Raw genomic sequence first — 17,636 nt, 5'->3', positions numbered from 1 at the left:
TTGCACTTGATGTATGGGATAATAACAATTATAGGATGCATTTATGTGTAGTTGGTTTTCAAAACTATTCGATTTTTATTATAATTATAATATAATATAAATATTTTAAAGAGTGGTTTATAATTTGCCCGGTTAATTTCAAATTCGTGACTTGGCGCCCGCATAAACTTCGTGAACCACGATGTTTTCTAGTTACCAATCGTAATTCAAATTCCACCAAAAAGTTAACCTACGTAAAGGATTCTGAGATTTTGGAAAAAAACTGGTTTGTTAGTTATCTTTCGAAGCCCATACTCAAATTAATTTAAACATTTTATTGCGTGTAATGGTTTTAAGCTAAAAGCGGTCAAATATTCAACTAAAAGTGAATTTCCAGCGAATACGAGATGGTTTTTCTTCCCACGAAATCGGTTTATTTCAGTATTTTTGTGTTTGACGTAAGCAAACGTAAACAAACATCGATGTTATCGATGACATCGATTGTTAACATCGATGTTTCGCCACCTCTATTCCAGACATCTTCTACCTCGCTTTTTTACTGACACTCACGATTACGCTTACGTTTGCTTACGTCGTTGCTATCTCCATTTTTTACTGACACCTACGGTTACGCTTACGTCTGCTTACGTTGTGCCGAGCGCAGTCGAAATAAAAATTGAACGGTAGTGGTTGTGTATGGTTGTGTATGCTCGAATAAAACTCGTGAATTCTAAAAAAGATCCCGCAAATGCTCTTCAACGCTGAAACTGCGAACGGTACTTGCTTTTTGTTCTTGTTTTTGCGCAGTGCGTGTGTGAGTGAGTAAGTGTGTGCTGGTGTGCGGCGGCAAATGCGAAATTGCGAGCATAAATAAATGCCGTCAATTGGATTGTTTGCTAATTAATTTGCGGCGAGGCGAGGCGGTGACAAGCGGAAAAGGCGGCGAGCGACGAATAGGCGAAACTAAATCAACAGGTAAATATTGCCAGCGAATTAAGATGATGGCACAGAAACTCCAAAACTCCGCGCTACTTCTTCTTCGCACACACACACACGCAGAACATGCGCAAATTAGGAGCGTGTATGTGTGTTAGTTATTAAAAATGTCTGTCGCCGCCAACGGAAAAAAACAAACACTTAACAGGAAGCAACAATAACAACAACAACACGCCGGCCGCTTGTCCCAAAAATACAAAAACATAAAAAACGAAATGCAAATGAATGAGCGGGCCAGAGAAGAGAGCAAAATACGAAGAAATGAGCATTTGAAGCGGCAAAGGAGTGAGCGAGATAGCGGCATTATATTATTACACATATTGGCTTTGCTCTTCCGTTAATCATAATTTTACAACCCCTCCCGCTCCCACTCGCTGACTTTTTGTTCACGTGAATTTCACGCCTCTCGCTCTCTTTCTCCCCCCGTCTGCGTCCATGTGAAGGTCAACTTGGAGTGTGTGTGTGTGTGTTTGACCCTGCACTTGGAGCAAAAAATGATTTTATTGATTTTGATTTGCTTCATTTCGTTTTGCCACTCTTTTTCCCACTTCTATTTCGCTGCAAAGTCAGCATCAAAACAGCTGATGCAGTGACTAAACTGTAAATACCCTCTAAAAGCGGGGAATGTACATGCAATAAATGTCGCGTGACAAGCGCCAATGAATACGAAAATAGAGAGCAAGAGAGAGAGAGAGCACACAGATAGATTTAGATGGGCAAGATAGCGCCATCTGTTGGGCATGAGGAACATGCGTAAACGTAAACAATCCATAAAGAACTGGGTATCCTAAATTATTCGGAACTTAAGGGTATCCTTTAGGATACGATTTGGGTCACTTTTTTATCAGTCTCTTAGGCAATAATTACCCTTAAAGGATAGATTTTGTATAATATTTGCCTATTTGTTTATTTTAGTTAAATTTCCTTTTATTATGTACAAAGATTAAATAGAATGTCTTTAAAATTCTTACACAACCTTATTAGTTAGCCTTAAAAATACAAATATACGAACCCTCTTAAAAACATTAAATTTCTGACTCACTATAAGTGGAATATTAAAAATAATGATTAATAGCTTATTCGAAATTAAAAAACTCGTATTATATCTGATAAATGTCTTCTAAAAACTGTGTGTCATAAACAACAAAAGTAATCAAGTCCCAAATTAGGGTATTAACAAAACGATTTAATTGCTTGCTTTTAAGTGGTTTATTTATATTTTATTCGAGTCAGTGTGCCAGTAAAATAACCTATTGAAAATTAAGACGCTTTTAGAGAACTGAATTTTATTTGGAAGTGCCAAATATTAATTGCAATGGAGCTATTAAATTTATTAACGAGGTAAAAAACATTAATTAGTTTTGATTGCTAGGGACCGTTAAAAAAATAACGATATACGATTAGCTATAATCTTTTTATTTAACATATCCTATAAAAATCTCTATCAAAAACAGTTCAAACATTAGATAGCACAAGAATAACCTTTGATATTTCTAATAGAGAAATATGACAGTCCCATTTGAATAATACCAAAACACGTATATTTTCGATTGAAGTACAACCAACTAGTCCTGGGTTTCGCACGTGTCTTTAATATACCCCCACCTGCGACTTTCTGGGGATTTGAGTCGTTAGGATATTTGTTATTTGGTCGATAGCTGGCTCCTGTTGCTCCTTCTGCCGCCTCGTCAACGTTGACTTGCCCATATATAACGCTAGTTGGATTGGATGGCCAGTTGGATAGCGCGTTTGATGGATGGATGAGGTCATGGGTTCATAGGTGGCTGGGAACTGCTCCTATCGGCTCCTGGAACTCTCGGTCCCTAGCACTCTAAAAACAATTGGTAGCATAGCTAATATATTAATTAACATTTACTAGTTATGAGATTGGCTTAAAATTTGAGCTTAGCTTTGAAGTATTTTCTTGTGATAATGCAACGTTCAACTGTTTCCAAAAGCATGACTATCTTCCCGGTATTTCATTGAGTAGTGTAGTGCTTTGTTGACTTATTTGCTCGCTGGGGCCAACGGTCAATGCAATTACTTAACCACCTTTATTTATTGCGGAGTATTTTGGTCCGACTTTGCTCACTATATGTACACTGTACATACAAATGTACATGCCCATTTCACGGCCACTTGCAACCGCACAAATTCCGCTGATTCCACGATTTTACACGCCCACCCCAGAGACATCGATCCCATCCGGACGCACAAGTCGTTCATCTGGTGCGATAAGCCCCGATTCGATATCAACTAAGTGGAATTGCTGACGTTTCGCTCCAACATGATCTCGATAAAGTGAATTTACACAGCGAACACAGTTTGTTACACGAAAATATCATTATATAGGATAGGATATATATGATAGGAGAGTTTGGTAATAACTTAGATGTATTTAATAATATTATATTCTATTTAGAAGCCTTCAATGGAGAGTTTCCTATTAAAAACTTGGGGGGTATTCAAAAAATATGCGGAACAACATGTGGAGTCATTTAATAGAGATTTTTCCATTAAATGATTTATGAGAAATGAATAAATTATGGACCTAGTTTGAAGATATCACACTTTTTTACACGCGAGTAATATATGGGAAACTTAGCCCTAATAAATGTAATATTTTTTGAACTTACATATCTTTAATTAATATTAAAAACTCTTATAGATAATGAGAAGATCTTAAGATTTATCTCTTTGATTTTTTGGCAATATAATGAAATGTTAATACTTATAGATTGTTCTTTTATAACTATGACACTATATGGAAATTTTTATTTAACTTGTTGCACAATAGCATTATCAAGTTCAAACATACCCTTTGAACGCTAAATAATTAATTTGGCAAGACTCTTGATTCGTATCGGAAATCAAAAGTCACTCGATAGTGGAAACATGACTGATTGTCATGTTTAGCTTTTATCTGGGTGGAAACGCCTAACTGCCCTCGGCCACGCCCCTTATCCCGCACCCAGATCGCAGCCCCTCCAAGGCCTCCGTTGACGTGCTGGGGGCACTTGAATCAATCCAGCACTTGAATTCGGCTCCGTTAATTTTCCACCCATCGAATCACCTTATCACCCCGATGGCCGAAAATAAAATCCTCTCCACTCTATGCAAATTCTATCATAATGATAACAAATAAAGGTTGCCGGACTATAAATACGATTTCCGTGTGTGTTTACCCACCATTAGTTGTGTAATTTTATGCAGATAGTAAAAACGTTAGGTGTGATAACGAACGGACATGTAAGCCGAACCATTGCAGCGGGACGAAAACGAGACTTTGGAACCACACGATTTGGGAAGGTAAGAAAACGCAGATATCTCGAACTATAAACCATTTCTAATCTGGCTACATTTTTAGGTCGCAACTGGCGCCGTGTGGATAACGATAGGCCTTAAACTTCCAAGAGAACCATGAAGAAAATTAGGAATGGATTCAGGAATGATAGAGGAAGGATTCCAATAAGCGAACTTAGAACATGAGGAAAACATTATAAAATGGATACTAATAAAGGAAGAGGAATGAACGATAATATATGATTCTTTTTCCTACTTAATTGCTTTTGATATACATCAAAAAATGTTACCAGTTTTACAAAACCATTTAAAGTCGTGAGGAAACCCATGCAAAAACTATTGGCAGACACTGTGTCGTCAGAAGAATCATACAAATACAAGATAAATGAATATGCATGTCAGAGAAATACAAAAACATCATATATATCTGGATAAGATAAGAAAGAAAACAGAAATGTCGGTAAAATCTGGATACAGCAAGTTGTTTTAACTAGTTGAATAAGATGATATCAAGTGGCCTCAACACGCAACATAAAAGTATAACTGAAATGTGCAAATGTGAAAAGATAACCATACCATTTATATATTCCAATTAAGGTCTAAAAATAAACTCAATTAAGTATCTAGCAGTATTAATTAAGAAAATGAAATCATCTATGGAACAAAAAATCCATTAAAAATGTTAGATAAGATAGAGGAGAAGTTCTTTAATTGAAAACTGTTTGTTTGTTACCCCCAACTGATCGATCTTGAGAGAGGGAATCACAAATCACGTGAGAAGAAACGTAGAGTTGGCCTTCTATAAGAAATATATATATATATGTATATATCAGTGACGTCGAGAGCAAAGTATTGTGTCAAATAATCGGATAACAGATAAGCTATCAGATGTATGTTTCTGGCATTTCTAAGCGTGTTGAAAAGGCCAATGACCAATGCAATTTTAAATTTAGCTGAGTCAAGTGGTTCTGGAAGTTTCTGGTTACCATTTTGAGGACCGAATCGGGGTCGAAAGTTTTTAGTCCAGCCTTGGCTCGGATTGGAGTTATCTGGAAATGCTTTCGTTATGATCGATTCGTGTATGTGGCTCGCCCCATTATGTCTGTCGTAAATATACATACAGCTCGAGTTCCTATCGGGGGGCGATAAGCTCCTCACACGTCTGCCGATCGACTTCTTGACACCTTCACCTGTATGTCTGAGACTAACTTATAACCACACATGTATTCGTTTCGGTATCTCTGAGTGCGTCCGCTGACGGATTATAAAACTGCCAATTAAAATCATATTTGGCTCTATTCTCGGCAATTATTTAACACTAGTCGGGTTAATCTGTCTTTAAGCAGCTCCATAAATCGATAGGAAAATAATTTAATTTACGGCCCGTCGTTCGTTTAGGTGAGTTCAAAATTAGCAAGCAAGTGCGTGGCAAAAAATACCAGCATTTAACCCAAAAACCTGCAAAGTATTATTATTAAAAGTGTAATTTTCATACATTATGTGCTGGGTTTCCAGATTCTTATCTTAATTACTTTTCGACACCTGCCTGGCAATGACTTTGTGTTTACATATATAAAACCCTATAAACGATGCAGCGTGTGGGGTATTAAAGACGTCAATATGACATTTTCATTATTATAAAAAGTTCTTAAAGTTTAGTATAAGTAACATATTAAAGTTTTGACGATTGAGATCTCTTTACAATCAAATAGTATTGTAGTATTTTATTTCTCCGAGTCCCAAGAACGTTTAAATCCCAAGCAATCCCTACTTTTATTACGATTTTAATGACTTGTTAACAAATCTAACCGTCATATCATCGATTAGATTAATAGCCGCATTTTTGGCCTTGGGTTTTCGTGGATATGCTCCCCACGTTTTATTGCTATAACACTTTTTTGTTGCGTCAATTGCAAGAATTTCCCTGCCAATCAATATTTAATTGCGCCAACGTTTCCCATTCGTAGCCCCGCTCCAATTGTGTTTTTAATAAAGTGGAAATAAAGTGAAAATCAATAGATGAAAATTGCTTTATAACGAGGAAAATTGTGCAAACAAGATGACAACTTTGCGGCCAGAATATTTAAGCAGCAGAAAAAAAAAGAGGAGGTTACCCATTGAATAAAGACATTTATCTGTCCTCCAACGCACTTTAATTACACAAATGGCTAATCAAACGTTGAGGGGGGTTGGGAGTGGAAAATGCATTGGCCGTGGTGTCAATTTTCCACGAGAAGGCGAAGGGCGGATACCCAGCACGCGAATTGCTAAACATTTAATTGATTCCGTGGCCCTGAATGGTTGACTCCAGTTTCCTCTCGATACGGGAAATTACCGCTTTTGGAAACTCGATATTACTAGATATATCAAGCTTGTAAGTAGGACAAGCTTTAAGCCAATACAAATCCCCAACTGATCGAAAACTGTTGAGCCAAACTATCAGTGCCCTTTGATAAAAAATCACTCAGAATAATTTTATTAAGAATCTAAAGAATTCGAATCTAAAGAATTCAGATTAATTAAATCAAGATACTGAAGAATTCGCGTTTCCAGTGTTTTAGATTAATTTAAACAAGATACTAAAGAATTCGCGTTTCTAGGGTTTCAGATTAATTTAATCAAGATACTGAAGAATTCGCGTTATCAGTTTTTGAATAGCACTAAGAAACTATTACTTACAAACAATTACTTAATAGTATCAAAGCTCTTCGATAGTAATTTTAATAAGCAACCGATTTTCGCGAAGACCCACGACTTATATCGCCATTTCTCTACCTCTTCCAGGTGCAACTCCAATCGGGTTTAATCACTCCGCGGATCTGAAGAGGAGGAGCAGGCGTCGGTCGTTGGAGGCGCCGGCATAGAGAACTTTTCCGAGACGCGAGCGCCCAGCGGAGCAGTCGCCACCACGACGTCGACATCGCCAACGCCGCCGCGAGCCGCGCTGCTGTCACCAGCCGAGCATTTGGACGCCAGCGCCGACGATCGCGGGCGTGTCTACAAGCTCCGGAAGAAGAAATACCTGAACGCAGCCCACATCACATAGGGAGTTGTCGTCGGAGGAGGAGGAACCGATACAGGAACAGGAACAGGAGCAGGACGGAACGGAACGGATCGGGTGCTAGGAATCGGTGCTAGGAGTTAGGATTAGGAGTTCAAAACTGGAAAAGGTGGCTATGCGTGTTGGATGGCAATCAGACCAAAGTTGTTATATGTATTCCCAGCTGGAAATGATGCATTCATAAACCCCCCAAGCTTATTTTAACAATCTATCCTTGCTCTTTATTATCATATTTATTATCGATTTAAATCTAATTAATAACATTTGTTTACCTATTTTTAGCATAATTAAAACCCGGAAGGAATCAGCAGCCAGAGAGCAATGCCCGTACAATCCCCCATCGAGATCAGCAACCGTGCCATCGAGCACATCGACGATGTGGATCCGCTGGAGTACCACGGCCACTGGGAGCCGGTGGGCGTGGCCCGGGTCCAGAACACAGGCACCTCCGCGATGGTCACTTTCAGCAAACGAAAGCAGCAGCCATACATAATCGGAGGTGCCCTGGACACGGACATGTATGTGTTCGAGCAGCTGCACTTCCACTGGTCGGATTGCGATGAGTCCGGCTGCGAGCACACGCTGGAGGGCATGAAGTACTCAATGGAGGCCCATGCGGTCCACTACAATGCCAAGTACAAGGACTTCGCGGAGGCCAAGAACAAGCCCGACGGCCTGGCCGTCGTCGCCTTCTTCATCCAGGCCTGCGGCGAGAAGGACTGTCCGGAGTTCAAGAAGATCACCGAGGGCATCCGCATCGTTCAGAAGATCCACACGAGTGCGTCGCTGGATTCCGGTGCGTTTCAGGGTTTTCTATACTTTGGGAGTGGCCAAAATACCAGGCTTTGTTTGATTTTTCAAGAACTAAGGCTAAACTATCATTATGTTCAAAGGAGCACTTACCAAAAGGCTTCAATGTAATTCTTATATTAGTTGTATTGACGTTTACCAGTTGGCCACTCCCAAACCCTAGGAGTTACATTTTTTGTAGCCGGAACAAGTATTTTATTATTTTTTCCATCCTCTTTCTAGATTGCCTATCGTGGATTGGTCTGCAGGAGCTGAGCAAGCATTATTACACGTACAAGGGTTCTCTGACAACGGCGCCGTACTTCGAAAGTGTCACCTGGATCATCTACCGCACCCCCATTTACGTGTCGCGCGGCCAGGTGAGTTTGGATCCCACCAGGATTAGCCTCAAGTTCAAAAGAGCTAGACAGATAAATGGTTACCCATTAGTTTCTTTTGAATTTGAGCATTTAAGACTGAACTAACCTTCTTTTACTTTGCAGGTTCAGGTGTTTCGCAATTTGCAATCGTGTCCCAAAGATGAGTCCAAAAAGATAGTCAACAATTATCGCGAGATCCAGCGTCCGCACAAGGACCCGGAGATCTTCTTCGCACGCAACACCAATCCAAAGTCCAAGTTATGATGTGCTTGCCATGTGACTTGGGTCCTCTCTCGATAATCTACGATTCCCGCTCCCAACTTCCCCCAATTTCCCAACCTTCCGCGCAGTTTCCTCCGCCCAAACGCCTGTGAAAAGTGAATCCTAAACTAAATTTTATTTCTATATGTAAACCTATATCTGTCTATGGTTGTCTGTAAGCTGCTTTTGTTATTTGCCTCATGTACATAGCGTTATATACCTAACAAACATGCATATATATATATATCTATATATACGGAGTAATTACGATACGGTTACGTGTATGGAATCATTTCAGTCGGAACACGCGGTTGCCTTGCATTGAATATTTCAGAGAAATATCGGGCACAACTACTTAAGACATCTACAAGAGACGTAATCCTAACGTTTAAGTTAATTAGTTAAACAGTGAAAGCGAGAAAGCATGAAAACGATAAGCGATAAAAGCAAACCAACACATTTTGTATGTCCCAACTGAATTTATTAAATATCTAATTAAACATGTATAAAAGTATATATGGTATCAAAACATAGTTTAAATCTGGAGCACTCTCCTTTAATCATGGGTAAAATATCTCCTTTTTTTTTTATCACGTTTCGGTTTGAAATTTTATGGTATTTCATTTTTCGAGTAGAAGAGGCACTATGTTCTTGATAAACCACTCTTTGGATATGGCCAAGTGATCACCTTCAATGCCGAGGAAGACCAGTTTTCCCTCGCTTTCCATCTTATCCAAATGCAACTGGGGGAGGAGCAAAGAATATAATATATTAAGACCGAAAAGGGATTATGATCATGAATATACGAACATCTTGATAGGCTTTGCTCTCATTGAAAGGCTGGATGATTCTGTCCTGACCGCTGGTGTAGAATTGGAACCACTGGGACTCCTTCGGCTGGACAATCGTATCGTTCAGGAACATAACCATCACGAATCTGTAAGGATAGGTTTTTAAATTATTTGATAGAGAATATTCCTGGATTATTCCAAGTTATATGAAGTATGTGCTCTAGTACTTTCCAGACTTACTTCTTTAGCTTCTGGAGGTTCTCTACGTAATAGGTGTTGAGGTACAGCTCGTTGTTAATGTTGGCCAGGAATGTGCTGCCCAGGCGGTAGTGGTTCTCCATGATCGGATCGTGCCAGTAGGTGGCCTGCACTAAGTTATGTTGGGCCTCCCTATAAGCAGGAATATAACCCATCGTTTAGAAAGAGATGGAGACAATTCGTGGAATATCGGGGTACATAAACACCGCGCTATACAAACAAATCCCTAAAAAGGGGCTGAACGAAGCTATTTTTTAAGTTTAGCGTTACAAACTTTTCCGCTGATCGTGCTGTTTACTTGTTCTTACTCGTTTTTAAGAACAGTCAGAAAATTTCTTTAGAAATTACTGTTTTTAAAGATAATTTAAAATGAACAAAGAAACTGAAATGCTTATTTGATATGACAAGTTAGGATCGAATGCAGAATCTGAACCGGAAGACCCTCTGACTTGCTATTATCAGACCAGCAATCTTCTTTATTCGACATACTATATAATATATAGTATTGATATACTCGTTTTTGGGAAAAAATGCAAAAGAAAAAGGGGAATACCCTAAAATATGTTTCCAGAAGTAGAGGCTTTTAAAGATAATACAAAGAAACCAGCTAAAAAAAATCAGCAATATGATATAATAAGTTGGCAATGGTTACCGCATCTCTTTTCATTGGTATGATTTCGGATCAAATCCTGTTTGGGTACTCCAGTACCAGTACCAGTACTCACTCCGAGTAGGCGGCACTGTTAAGGAGCCGGCTGATGTAGTCACAGGACTTCTGGCTGAGGGTGGGGCACATGGGCAGCCCGAAGATGCCCTGGTGCTGGCCGCCCAAGCTGATGAGGGTCCTCATTGGCGGCTGTGGGCATCGCTGGGCCACCGCCCGCAGGAATTGGCCGCCCTGCGAGAAGCCAATGGCATTGTAGCCCTTGGCCAGCCGCTCGTCCTGCAGCAACTGCTTGCATACCCAATCCACCTGCTTGTCGGGATGGATGAAGAAGCCGCTCTCCCAGTCCAAGATCGGATTGCCGCCAATCTCCAAAGACCGCACATAGCCGCCCTTCGTCTGCTCGACGATGAGGCTCATGATGGCGCCCAGGCTGAAGGGCACGCAGCAGGTGTCGCCCATGCCGTGCCACAGGACCACGGGCAGGACATCCGGATTGGTGCCGCCGGCCGTGGGCTGCCACCACTTGTAGACCACGATCAGGAGCACGATCAACAGCACGATCAGCGTGTTAGTTTTGCAGCCCATTATTCTGGCAGATATGACATTCTAAGTCAAAGGGGCTATCGATAGAAAAGACAATATACTCATACTAAGGGTATTCCCCCTACTGCACTTGACTGCGCCAGTGATGCGCAATAAAATAGCTAGGTTCACCTCGGGCATGGGTACTTGCATAAACCATATTTCCCATTTATAATCAAATGTTAAATGTATTTATAAAAACCGTATTTAAAAGCTAGCTCTTAGTTTTAAACTTTAAGCTAGCTTTATATCAATAAATTAATGGAGTATATAACAACTCAATGGAGGTGATTTCTTTAGACTGCTCAGATAAGTTTTTGAATCTGTCTTTCACATAACCATATTGTTTAACAATTGCATTTAAATAAAAATAAATAAATAGTAATAAATAAAAGTTTAATTAGAGCTCTTAATCTGGTTAACCTATAGTTTAAACTTTAAGCTTTAAATAAATAAATAATATATAATATTTAAATAAATAATATATAAATAAATATTTGCATTTAACACTTAACACATTTTCCAACACTGGCCAAAGGCAGCAACTCAACAGCCTTGGAGGAATACCCCCACTGGTAAACAAATGCCTAACAGCTGATAAATAGTGCACATTTTATCTCGTGAATGTTTCACTTTTGGTTAATTTCATCGTAAATAAAGTATTCCAACAGCCATGTTAACAAATTAAACTTAAGAACCCGACTTAATCTATATGTACCTTAAATTAGTCAAGGGTTAACTTGTATTTGTACTTAATGAAAGGAGCGCCCTGTTTAAATCACATCATGAAAGCTACTTTGCAACAGCGTGGGAAAATAAGTCTATCCCTCAAGGAGTGTGATTTGGAACGTACTTTGCTTGGAGGACAAAGTTTTCGGTGTGTAGCCTACAAAAAAATATTAATACAAATATCTAAACAACAAAAACATTATCTTTCAGTTGGCGATCCATTTGTGATGGCAAGAGAACGAAATATTCCGGAGTCGTTTTCAACACTTACTGGGTTCTCGAGCAGGAAGAGTCCTGCATAACTTACGAGGCCTACGGAAGCACTCCCTCAATAACAATCCCTGTGGACCACACATCCTTAATATCGGACTATCTCCGGGCTGATTTCGATTTGAAACTTAACCAAAGCGATTGGTTAAACAGAGATGAGAACTTTGTAAAGTTCCTAAGTAAGCCTGTTCGCGTACTTTCTCAGGAGCCTTTCGAGAACATTTTCAGCTTTCTCTGCAGTCAAAACAATAACATCAAGCGGTAAAGTAGGTCCAGTTTTCTATCCCTTTCCCTTCACTCATTACACCTTTTTTACTTTTAGGATATCTTCTATGATCCAATGGTTCTGTGGAACTTTCGGCACCAAGATTGGCCATTTTAACGGTTCCGATGAGTTTACATTTCCCACATTGAATAGATTCCAAGACATATCATGCGACGATCTAAATGCCCAATTAAGGGCTGCTAAATTCGGTTACCGGGCCAAGTTTATAGCACAAACTTTGCAAGAGATCCAGAAAAAGGGTGGACAAGGTTGGTTTATCAGACTGAAGTGTTTGCCGTTCGAGAAGGCGCGCGAAGAATTGACCCAGCTTCCCGGAATCGGATACAAAGTGGCCGATTGCATCTGCCTGATGTCAATGGGCCATTTGGAGTCCGTGCCCGTTGACATACACATCTACAGAATTGCCCAGAAATACTACCTGCCACATCTAGCCGGCCAAAAGAACGTATCCAAAAAGATATATGAGGAGGTTTCGAATCACTTTCAAAACTTACACGGAAAATATGCCGGTTGGGCTCAAGCCGTAAGTACACCTAAACTAGAATTTGTGGTTGTACATGGGTTCCTTATCACATCATTTTTACAGATTCTTTTCTCTGCTGATTTGGGACAATTTCAAGACACATCCACAGATGATTCTAAAAAGAAATCTAATAAAAGGCTTAAAAAATAATAATAATTTGTATTTAATTGAACTTTCAACAATTTTCACATTTTTCATAAGGGGTTAGATTATGTTTGTATGCGAAATTGGGTCAAAAAATAATTTTTCCAGGTTTGAATGCCAATCGATTGGGAATTTAAATACGAGCACAACGAGGTATGACATTCCCGATTCCGACTATATTTCGCAAAATGATTGAGAAAAAACCTAGTTTGTTTGGGTAAAAAAATAGGTAGTAGGATTTCAGACAAAAATACCATTATTTTTTGCAGCTTTTCAGTCGTAACTTGGTCAAAACGAGGCGCACAGCTGAAAGACTTACTGTTTTGAGCAGCTAACAACCTAGGCTTCCGATCCCAATCACATTCCGGGAAATTTATTTTTTGACTACATTTTACATTTTTCATAAGGGGAAACATCGTCTATTTTTGCAAAAATCGGTCAAAAATTAAAGTTTCCGGGTTTGAATGCCAATCGATTGGGATTTTAAATACGAGCTCAACGAGGTATGACATTCCCAATTCTGACCTTATTTCGCAAAATTATTGTCAAAATTCCAAGTTAGTTTGAGTCAAAAAATAGGTGGAACAATTTCAGTCAAAAATACCATTATTTTTTGCAGTTTTTCAGTCGTATCTTTGTCAAAACGAGGCGCACAGCTGAAAGACTTACTGTTTTGAGCAGCTAACAACCGAGGCTTCCGATCCCCATCACACTCCGGGAAATTTATTTTTTGACCAAATTTCACATTTTTCATAAGGGGTAACATCGTCTATTTTTGCGAAAATCGGCCAAAAATTAAAGTTTCCGGATTTGAATGCCAATCGATTGGCAATTTTTTTACGAGCTCAACGAGGTATGACATTCCCGATTCCGACTTTATTTCGCAAAATTATTGCCAAAAACCTAGTTTTTTGGGTCAAAAAAGAGGTAGATGGATTTTAAACCAAAATGCCATTATTTCTTGCGGCTTTTCAGTCGTAACTTGGTCAAAACGAGGCGCACAGCTGAAAGACTTACTGTTTTGAGCAGCCAACAACCTAGGCTTCCGATCCCTATCACACTCCGGGAAATTTATTTTTTGACCAAATTTCACATTTTTCATAAGGGGTAACATCGTCTATTTTTGCGAAAATCGATCAAAAATTAATGTTACCAGACTTGAATGCCAATCGATTGGGAATTTAATTACGAGCTCAACGAGGTATGGCAGTCCCTATTCCGACTATATTTCGGAAAACGATTGCCAAAATACCTATTTTTTTTGGGTCGAAGAACAATTTTTTACAAAAAGCGATCAAAAATTGCAGTTTCCAGGTTTCAATGCCAATCGATTGGGATTTTTATTACGAATTCGACAAGGTGTGGCATTTTATATTTGAACCTTTTTTTTTATGAATGAATTTGTTGGGTGAAAAATCTGGATCTTGGTTTATGGTAATAATCTGTCAAAATTTTATTACGAAGTCGGCAAGGTCCATTGTTTCGGCCAATACGTTAGATTTTTTCTCGAACAACGATGAAAATACTGGTATTTTTCGTACGATTGTGGCCGATACTAAATATTTTAAAATCGTATCTATAAGTATTTTACTTTTTCTATATTTCTTAAAAAAGCAAAGACTCGTTAGTCATCTTACATTTTCTTTATTGCTAAACAAAAATCCTTATACAGATGTAAATGATTAAATAAAATGCACATTAAATGTCCTTTATATACACCGCCATTTTTTTGTGTACAATGTTCGCTCGAAATGTAAACTATGAAATACGGATTGAGGGGGATGCAATCCCCGAAATATAGTGAAAATGGTATTCTCTTTTTTAGTTAATTAAAATTATTAAGTTGGAAAACATCACAATTTTACTTGATCGGTTATATAACATAAGGAAACAGGTTAGTAGAGTATATAAAGAGGAAATCAAAGAATAAATGATGAACCAATTTTGGGTTACATGTTCTAGGTAAAGGTTCTTGAATAATATTTCATATAGGGGCAATTTAAATGGATCGTGGAAATATGAAAAATATACTTTAGCGAGTGAGCACTGTACGAGTGTGAGTAGCTGTATCTTTATCCGCTTCTGTATCGGTATCCGTTCCTCGGTCCGAAACTGTATCCTTATCCTTAATCCTTGTCTAAAGGACGCCATTCGCCTCCGCTGATCCCCCAGAGCCCTGGGTGCTCTGCTGTTGTTGCTGGAGCTTGCTGCTCTGCGAGAAATCGATACAGGCGCCGGAGGTGAGGTCGATCTCCTCGGAATCGGAGCCGTCGGATCCCTCATCGGAGTGTCCGGAGAGGGCGCTCATCCCGCCCAGCTCCATGCCGTGCGTGGGCGCCTTGTAGAGCTTCAGTTCCGTGTAGGTCTTCGATAGCTTCTCCTGATCCTGGGCCTGCTGCTGGTGTCCCTGCTGCTGCTGCTGCTGCTGCTGTTGTTGCTGCTGCTGCTGTTGCTGTTGCTGGAATGCCGGATGCATCATGGTGAAGCTGGCGGATGTGGGTCCATTGCCCACCTCCCCCAGATCGGAGTCCTTGCCGGCGGAGGAGAGATTCTCGGGCGTCTGGCTGGCCGGTCGCGATGGAGCGCCGGGAGCGGATCCCCCCATAACAGGGGGCGTGCCCAGGCTGAGGCACCGCATCCGCCAGGCGTCCTGGAGCAGCTGCAGGCGCGCCTGCTTGCGCCACTTGGCACGCCGGTTCTGGAACCACACCTATAGGAAAGGGAATACACAAATTTTATTGTTACTTAAAGTATTTTTGTTGTAATTCTATCAGTTTTAAAAATATTTGTGCATTTAACTTTTACTTTAAAAATTCACATTTTGCTATAATATCCTTAAAAATAAAATATATTTATATTTTAACCCATTACATTGAACGTAACTTAATTTAAAAAAATACAAACTGTTTTAAAAATAAATTTTTTACGCGGTTTTCATACATGCTATTTTAATTTTGTAAGGCTTCACATTTTGCAATTATATCCTTTTAAAAAAAACCCATTTTATTTTTTAGCCCATTACATTGAACGTAACTTAATTTAAAAAAATACAAACTGTTCTAAAAATAAATTTTTTACGAGGCTGTCATACATGCTTTTTAGTTTTGTAAGCCTTCAGATATCATCGTTAACAAAACTTCTTTAAAAAATGTATTATAATACAAAGCCAATTAATATTTTGAAACATATTATCCATAATTCTTAACTAAAATAAAAAAAATACATATTTTTTAATTTAATAATTGTCGAAATATCATAAGTCAACTATTTTTAAGCCATTGAATATAAAGGAATCTAATTAAAAGATTATAATAACCTGACAAAACTTAAAATCTTGTTCAGCGAAAATAAACTATTTAAGCAATTTAACAGCAGATACAAAAACTTCAAATTAAAAAAATATTGAAATCGAATTATATAATATTATAGATCTATACCTGTAGCAAAATAAAATGAAAAGTTTCCACAGTCAACTGAATAAAATAATTAAAATCAAATTGAGTTTCACAAAGTATCAGATTAATAGAGTCCCGAAAAAGCATGCTACTATTTTTGATCTCGATGGGCTCGGGATCAACTGGCTGGATACTTTGCCTGCTCTTCAGGGGGGATTCACCTGGACGCGTGCCTCGCTGAGGCTGATCCGCAGGGCGACCTCCTCGCGCAGGAACACGTCTGGATAGTGGGTCTTCTGGAACAGGGCCTCCAGTTCCTGGAGCTGCTGCGGCGTGAAGGTCGTCCGGTTCCGGCGCTGTCGCCTCCGGCCGAACATATACTCCGTGAGCAGATCGCCGGGCAGCGGCGATATAAACGGACCAGCCATTGTGATGGGTTATTTATGGAGAAAGTTCGGTTCCTTGTTTTTTTTAGGTTTATAACTTAGGCCTAAAGTGTTCGTATGTGTTTTTTATTTTCTCGAGCTGTTTCAGATCTTTTCGGAATATTTACTAGATATTGTTTATCTGTAGTTTCTTCAATTTGTAAGTGTTAAAAAAAATCATTTATACATTTTTTATATATTTATAGATGCTTTATGATATTTTTGCACTTAAAAAAACATGTTTTAATGTTGACAATTGTTAAAATATATTTCATTTTTTTTTAATTACTGAAAGAATAGTGTTTTTGATTTGGCTGTTTCAGTTTTGTTGATATATTTTATTTTGTAACAAGGTTTTTTTAATAATGATTGCTTTTCAAAGTTTTTCACTCACGACACACGAAAAAAATGTTTTCTGAAAGTTGATTTTTCAAATCCCCGCCAGTTGGCGCCACAAAAAAAAAAATTGTTTGCTAGGCAAATTTATTTGTTATAGTTCTTATTTTTCGAAGAGCTGTTTTTCGCTGAGCGTTTGGCCAGCGACTGTGGAAATGCAGGCAGCATCCTGCGGCTTTTATGCAGCTGCCAAAGGACTCGGCTAATATATACGTGCATGTGCCTTGGTGTGTGTGTGAGGGTGCGCCTGCGACTCGCCTTATAATTAAGGAACTACTCACACACACGCACAGTTCGAAAACCAGCTAATTGTATTTTTACTTGCTTACTTGTTGCTTTGAAAAGTATTTAAACTTAAATTAAAAAAATAAATAAATACATTTTTTGCTAAATATTTCAAA

General features: G+C 38.9%; 4 protein-coding genes across 5 annotated transcripts; 2 read left to right on the top strand and 2 right to left on the bottom strand.

The window, feature by feature from the left end:
- Window positions 1-546: 546 nt before the first annotated feature.
- On the top strand, window positions 547-9,033 carry LOC119558103 (carbonic anhydrase 2). Its single transcript, XM_037871316.1, has 5 exons — window positions 547-954; window positions 7,063-7,448; window positions 7,622-8,135; window positions 8,372-8,508; window positions 8,632-9,033. Exons 3-5 carry the CDS (start codon window positions 7,661-7,663, stop codon window positions 8,770-8,772), a joined length of 753 nt encoding a protein of 250 aa, XP_037727244.1. The 5' UTR covers window positions 547-954; window positions 7,063-7,448; window positions 7,622-7,660; the 3' UTR covers window positions 8,773-9,033.
- A 195-nt stretch (window positions 9,034-9,228) lies between these two features.
- Window positions 9,229-11,105, bottom strand: LOC119558101 (palmitoyl-protein thioesterase 1). Its single transcript, XM_037871314.1, has 4 exons — window positions 10,544-11,105; window positions 9,801-9,950; window positions 9,580-9,706; window positions 9,229-9,512 (listed from the first exon to the last, which is right to left on the bottom strand). Exons 1-4 carry the CDS (start codon window positions 11,068-11,070, stop codon window positions 9,390-9,392), a joined length of 927 nt encoding a protein of 308 aa, XP_037727242.1. The 5' UTR covers window positions 11,071-11,105; the 3' UTR covers window positions 9,229-9,389.
- A 560-nt stretch (window positions 11,106-11,665) lies between these two features.
- Window positions 11,666-13,028, top strand: LOC119558100 (N-glycosylase/DNA lyase). Of its 2 annotated transcripts, XM_037871312.1 has the most exons (4): window positions 11,666-11,944; window positions 12,007-12,327; window positions 12,389-12,875; window positions 12,939-13,028. In XM_037871312.1, exons 1-4 carry the CDS (start codon window positions 11,823-11,825, stop codon window positions 13,023-13,025), a joined length of 1,017 nt encoding a protein of 338 aa, XP_037727240.1. In that variant the 5' UTR covers window positions 11,666-11,822; the 3' UTR covers window positions 13,026-13,028. The 2 variants fall into 2 exon arrangements, with proteins under 2 accessions (XP_037727240.1, XP_037727241.1); XM_037871313.1 differs by lacking the exon at window positions 11,666-11,944 and having other exon boundaries at window positions 12,201-12,332.
- Window positions 13,029-14,698: 1,670 nt separating this feature from the next.
- On the bottom strand, window positions 14,699-17,374 carry LOC119558102 (retinal homeobox protein Rx3). Its single transcript, XM_037871315.1, has 2 exons — window positions 16,636-17,374; window positions 14,699-15,729 (listed from the first exon to the last, which is right to left on the bottom strand). The coding sequence occupies exons 1-2, from the start codon at window positions 16,840-16,842 to the stop codon at window positions 15,157-15,159; spliced, it is 780 nt and encodes a 259-aa protein (XP_037727243.1). The 5' UTR covers window positions 16,843-17,374; the 3' UTR covers window positions 14,699-15,156.
- Between the last annotated feature and the right edge of the window lie 262 nt (window positions 17,375-17,636).

This window comes from Drosophila subpulchrella, chromosome X (assembly GCF_014743375.2).
Source record: "Drosophila subpulchrella strain 33 F10 #4 breed RU33 chromosome X, RU_Dsub_v1.1 Primary Assembly, whole genome shotgun sequence".
Lineage (NCBI taxonomy): Eukaryota > Metazoa > Arthropoda > Insecta > Diptera > Drosophilidae > Drosophila > Drosophila subpulchrella.
This window is presented reverse-complemented; position numbering and strand designations above follow the sequence as displayed.

Bases quoted from the DNA above. Each gene is read 5' to 3' on its own strand.
- LOC119558103 (XM_037871316.1), top strand. From the start codon at position 7,661: ATGCCCGTACAATCCCCCATCGAGATCAGCAACCGTGCCATCGAGCAC. The intron at 8,136-8,371 runs GTGCGTTTCAGG...TCCTCTTTCTAG, and splicing joins GAGTGCGTCGCTGGATTCCG to ATTGCCTATCGTGGATTGGT. The intron at 8,509-8,631 runs GTGAGTTTGGAT...TTTACTTTGCAG, and splicing joins TTTACGTGTCGCGCGGCCAG to GTTCAGGTGTTTCGCAATTT.
- LOC119558101 (XM_037871314.1), bottom strand. From the start codon at position 11,070: ATGGGCTGCAAAACTAACACGCTGATCGTGCTGTTGATCGTGCTCCTG. The intron at 9,707-9,800 runs GTAAGTCTGGAA...CTATCCTTACAG, and splicing joins AACCTCCAGAAGCTAAAGAA to ATTCGTGATGGTTATGTTCC. The intron at 9,513-9,579 runs GTTCGTATATTC...CTCCTCCCCCAG, and splicing joins AGAGCAAAGCCTATCAAGAT to TTGCATTTGGATAAGATGGA.
- LOC119558100 (XM_037871312.1), top strand. From the start codon at position 11,823: ATGAAAGGAGCGCCCTGTTTAAATCACATCATGAAAGCTACTTTGCAA. The intron at 11,945-12,006 runs GTGTGTAGCCTA...ATTATCTTTCAG, and splicing joins CTTGGAGGACAAAGTTTTCG to TTGGCGATCCATTTGTGATG. The intron at 12,328-12,388 runs GTAAAGTAGGTC...TTTTACTTTTAG, and splicing joins CAAAACAATAACATCAAGCG to GATATCTTCTATGATCCAAT.
- LOC119558102 (XM_037871315.1), bottom strand. From the start codon at position 16,842: ATGGCTGGTCCGTTTATATCGCCGCTGCCCGGCGATCTGCTCACGGAG. The intron at 15,730-16,635 runs GTGAATCCCCCC...CCTTTCCTATAG, and splicing joins TCAGCGAGGCACGCGTCCAG to GTGTGGTTCCAGAACCGGCG.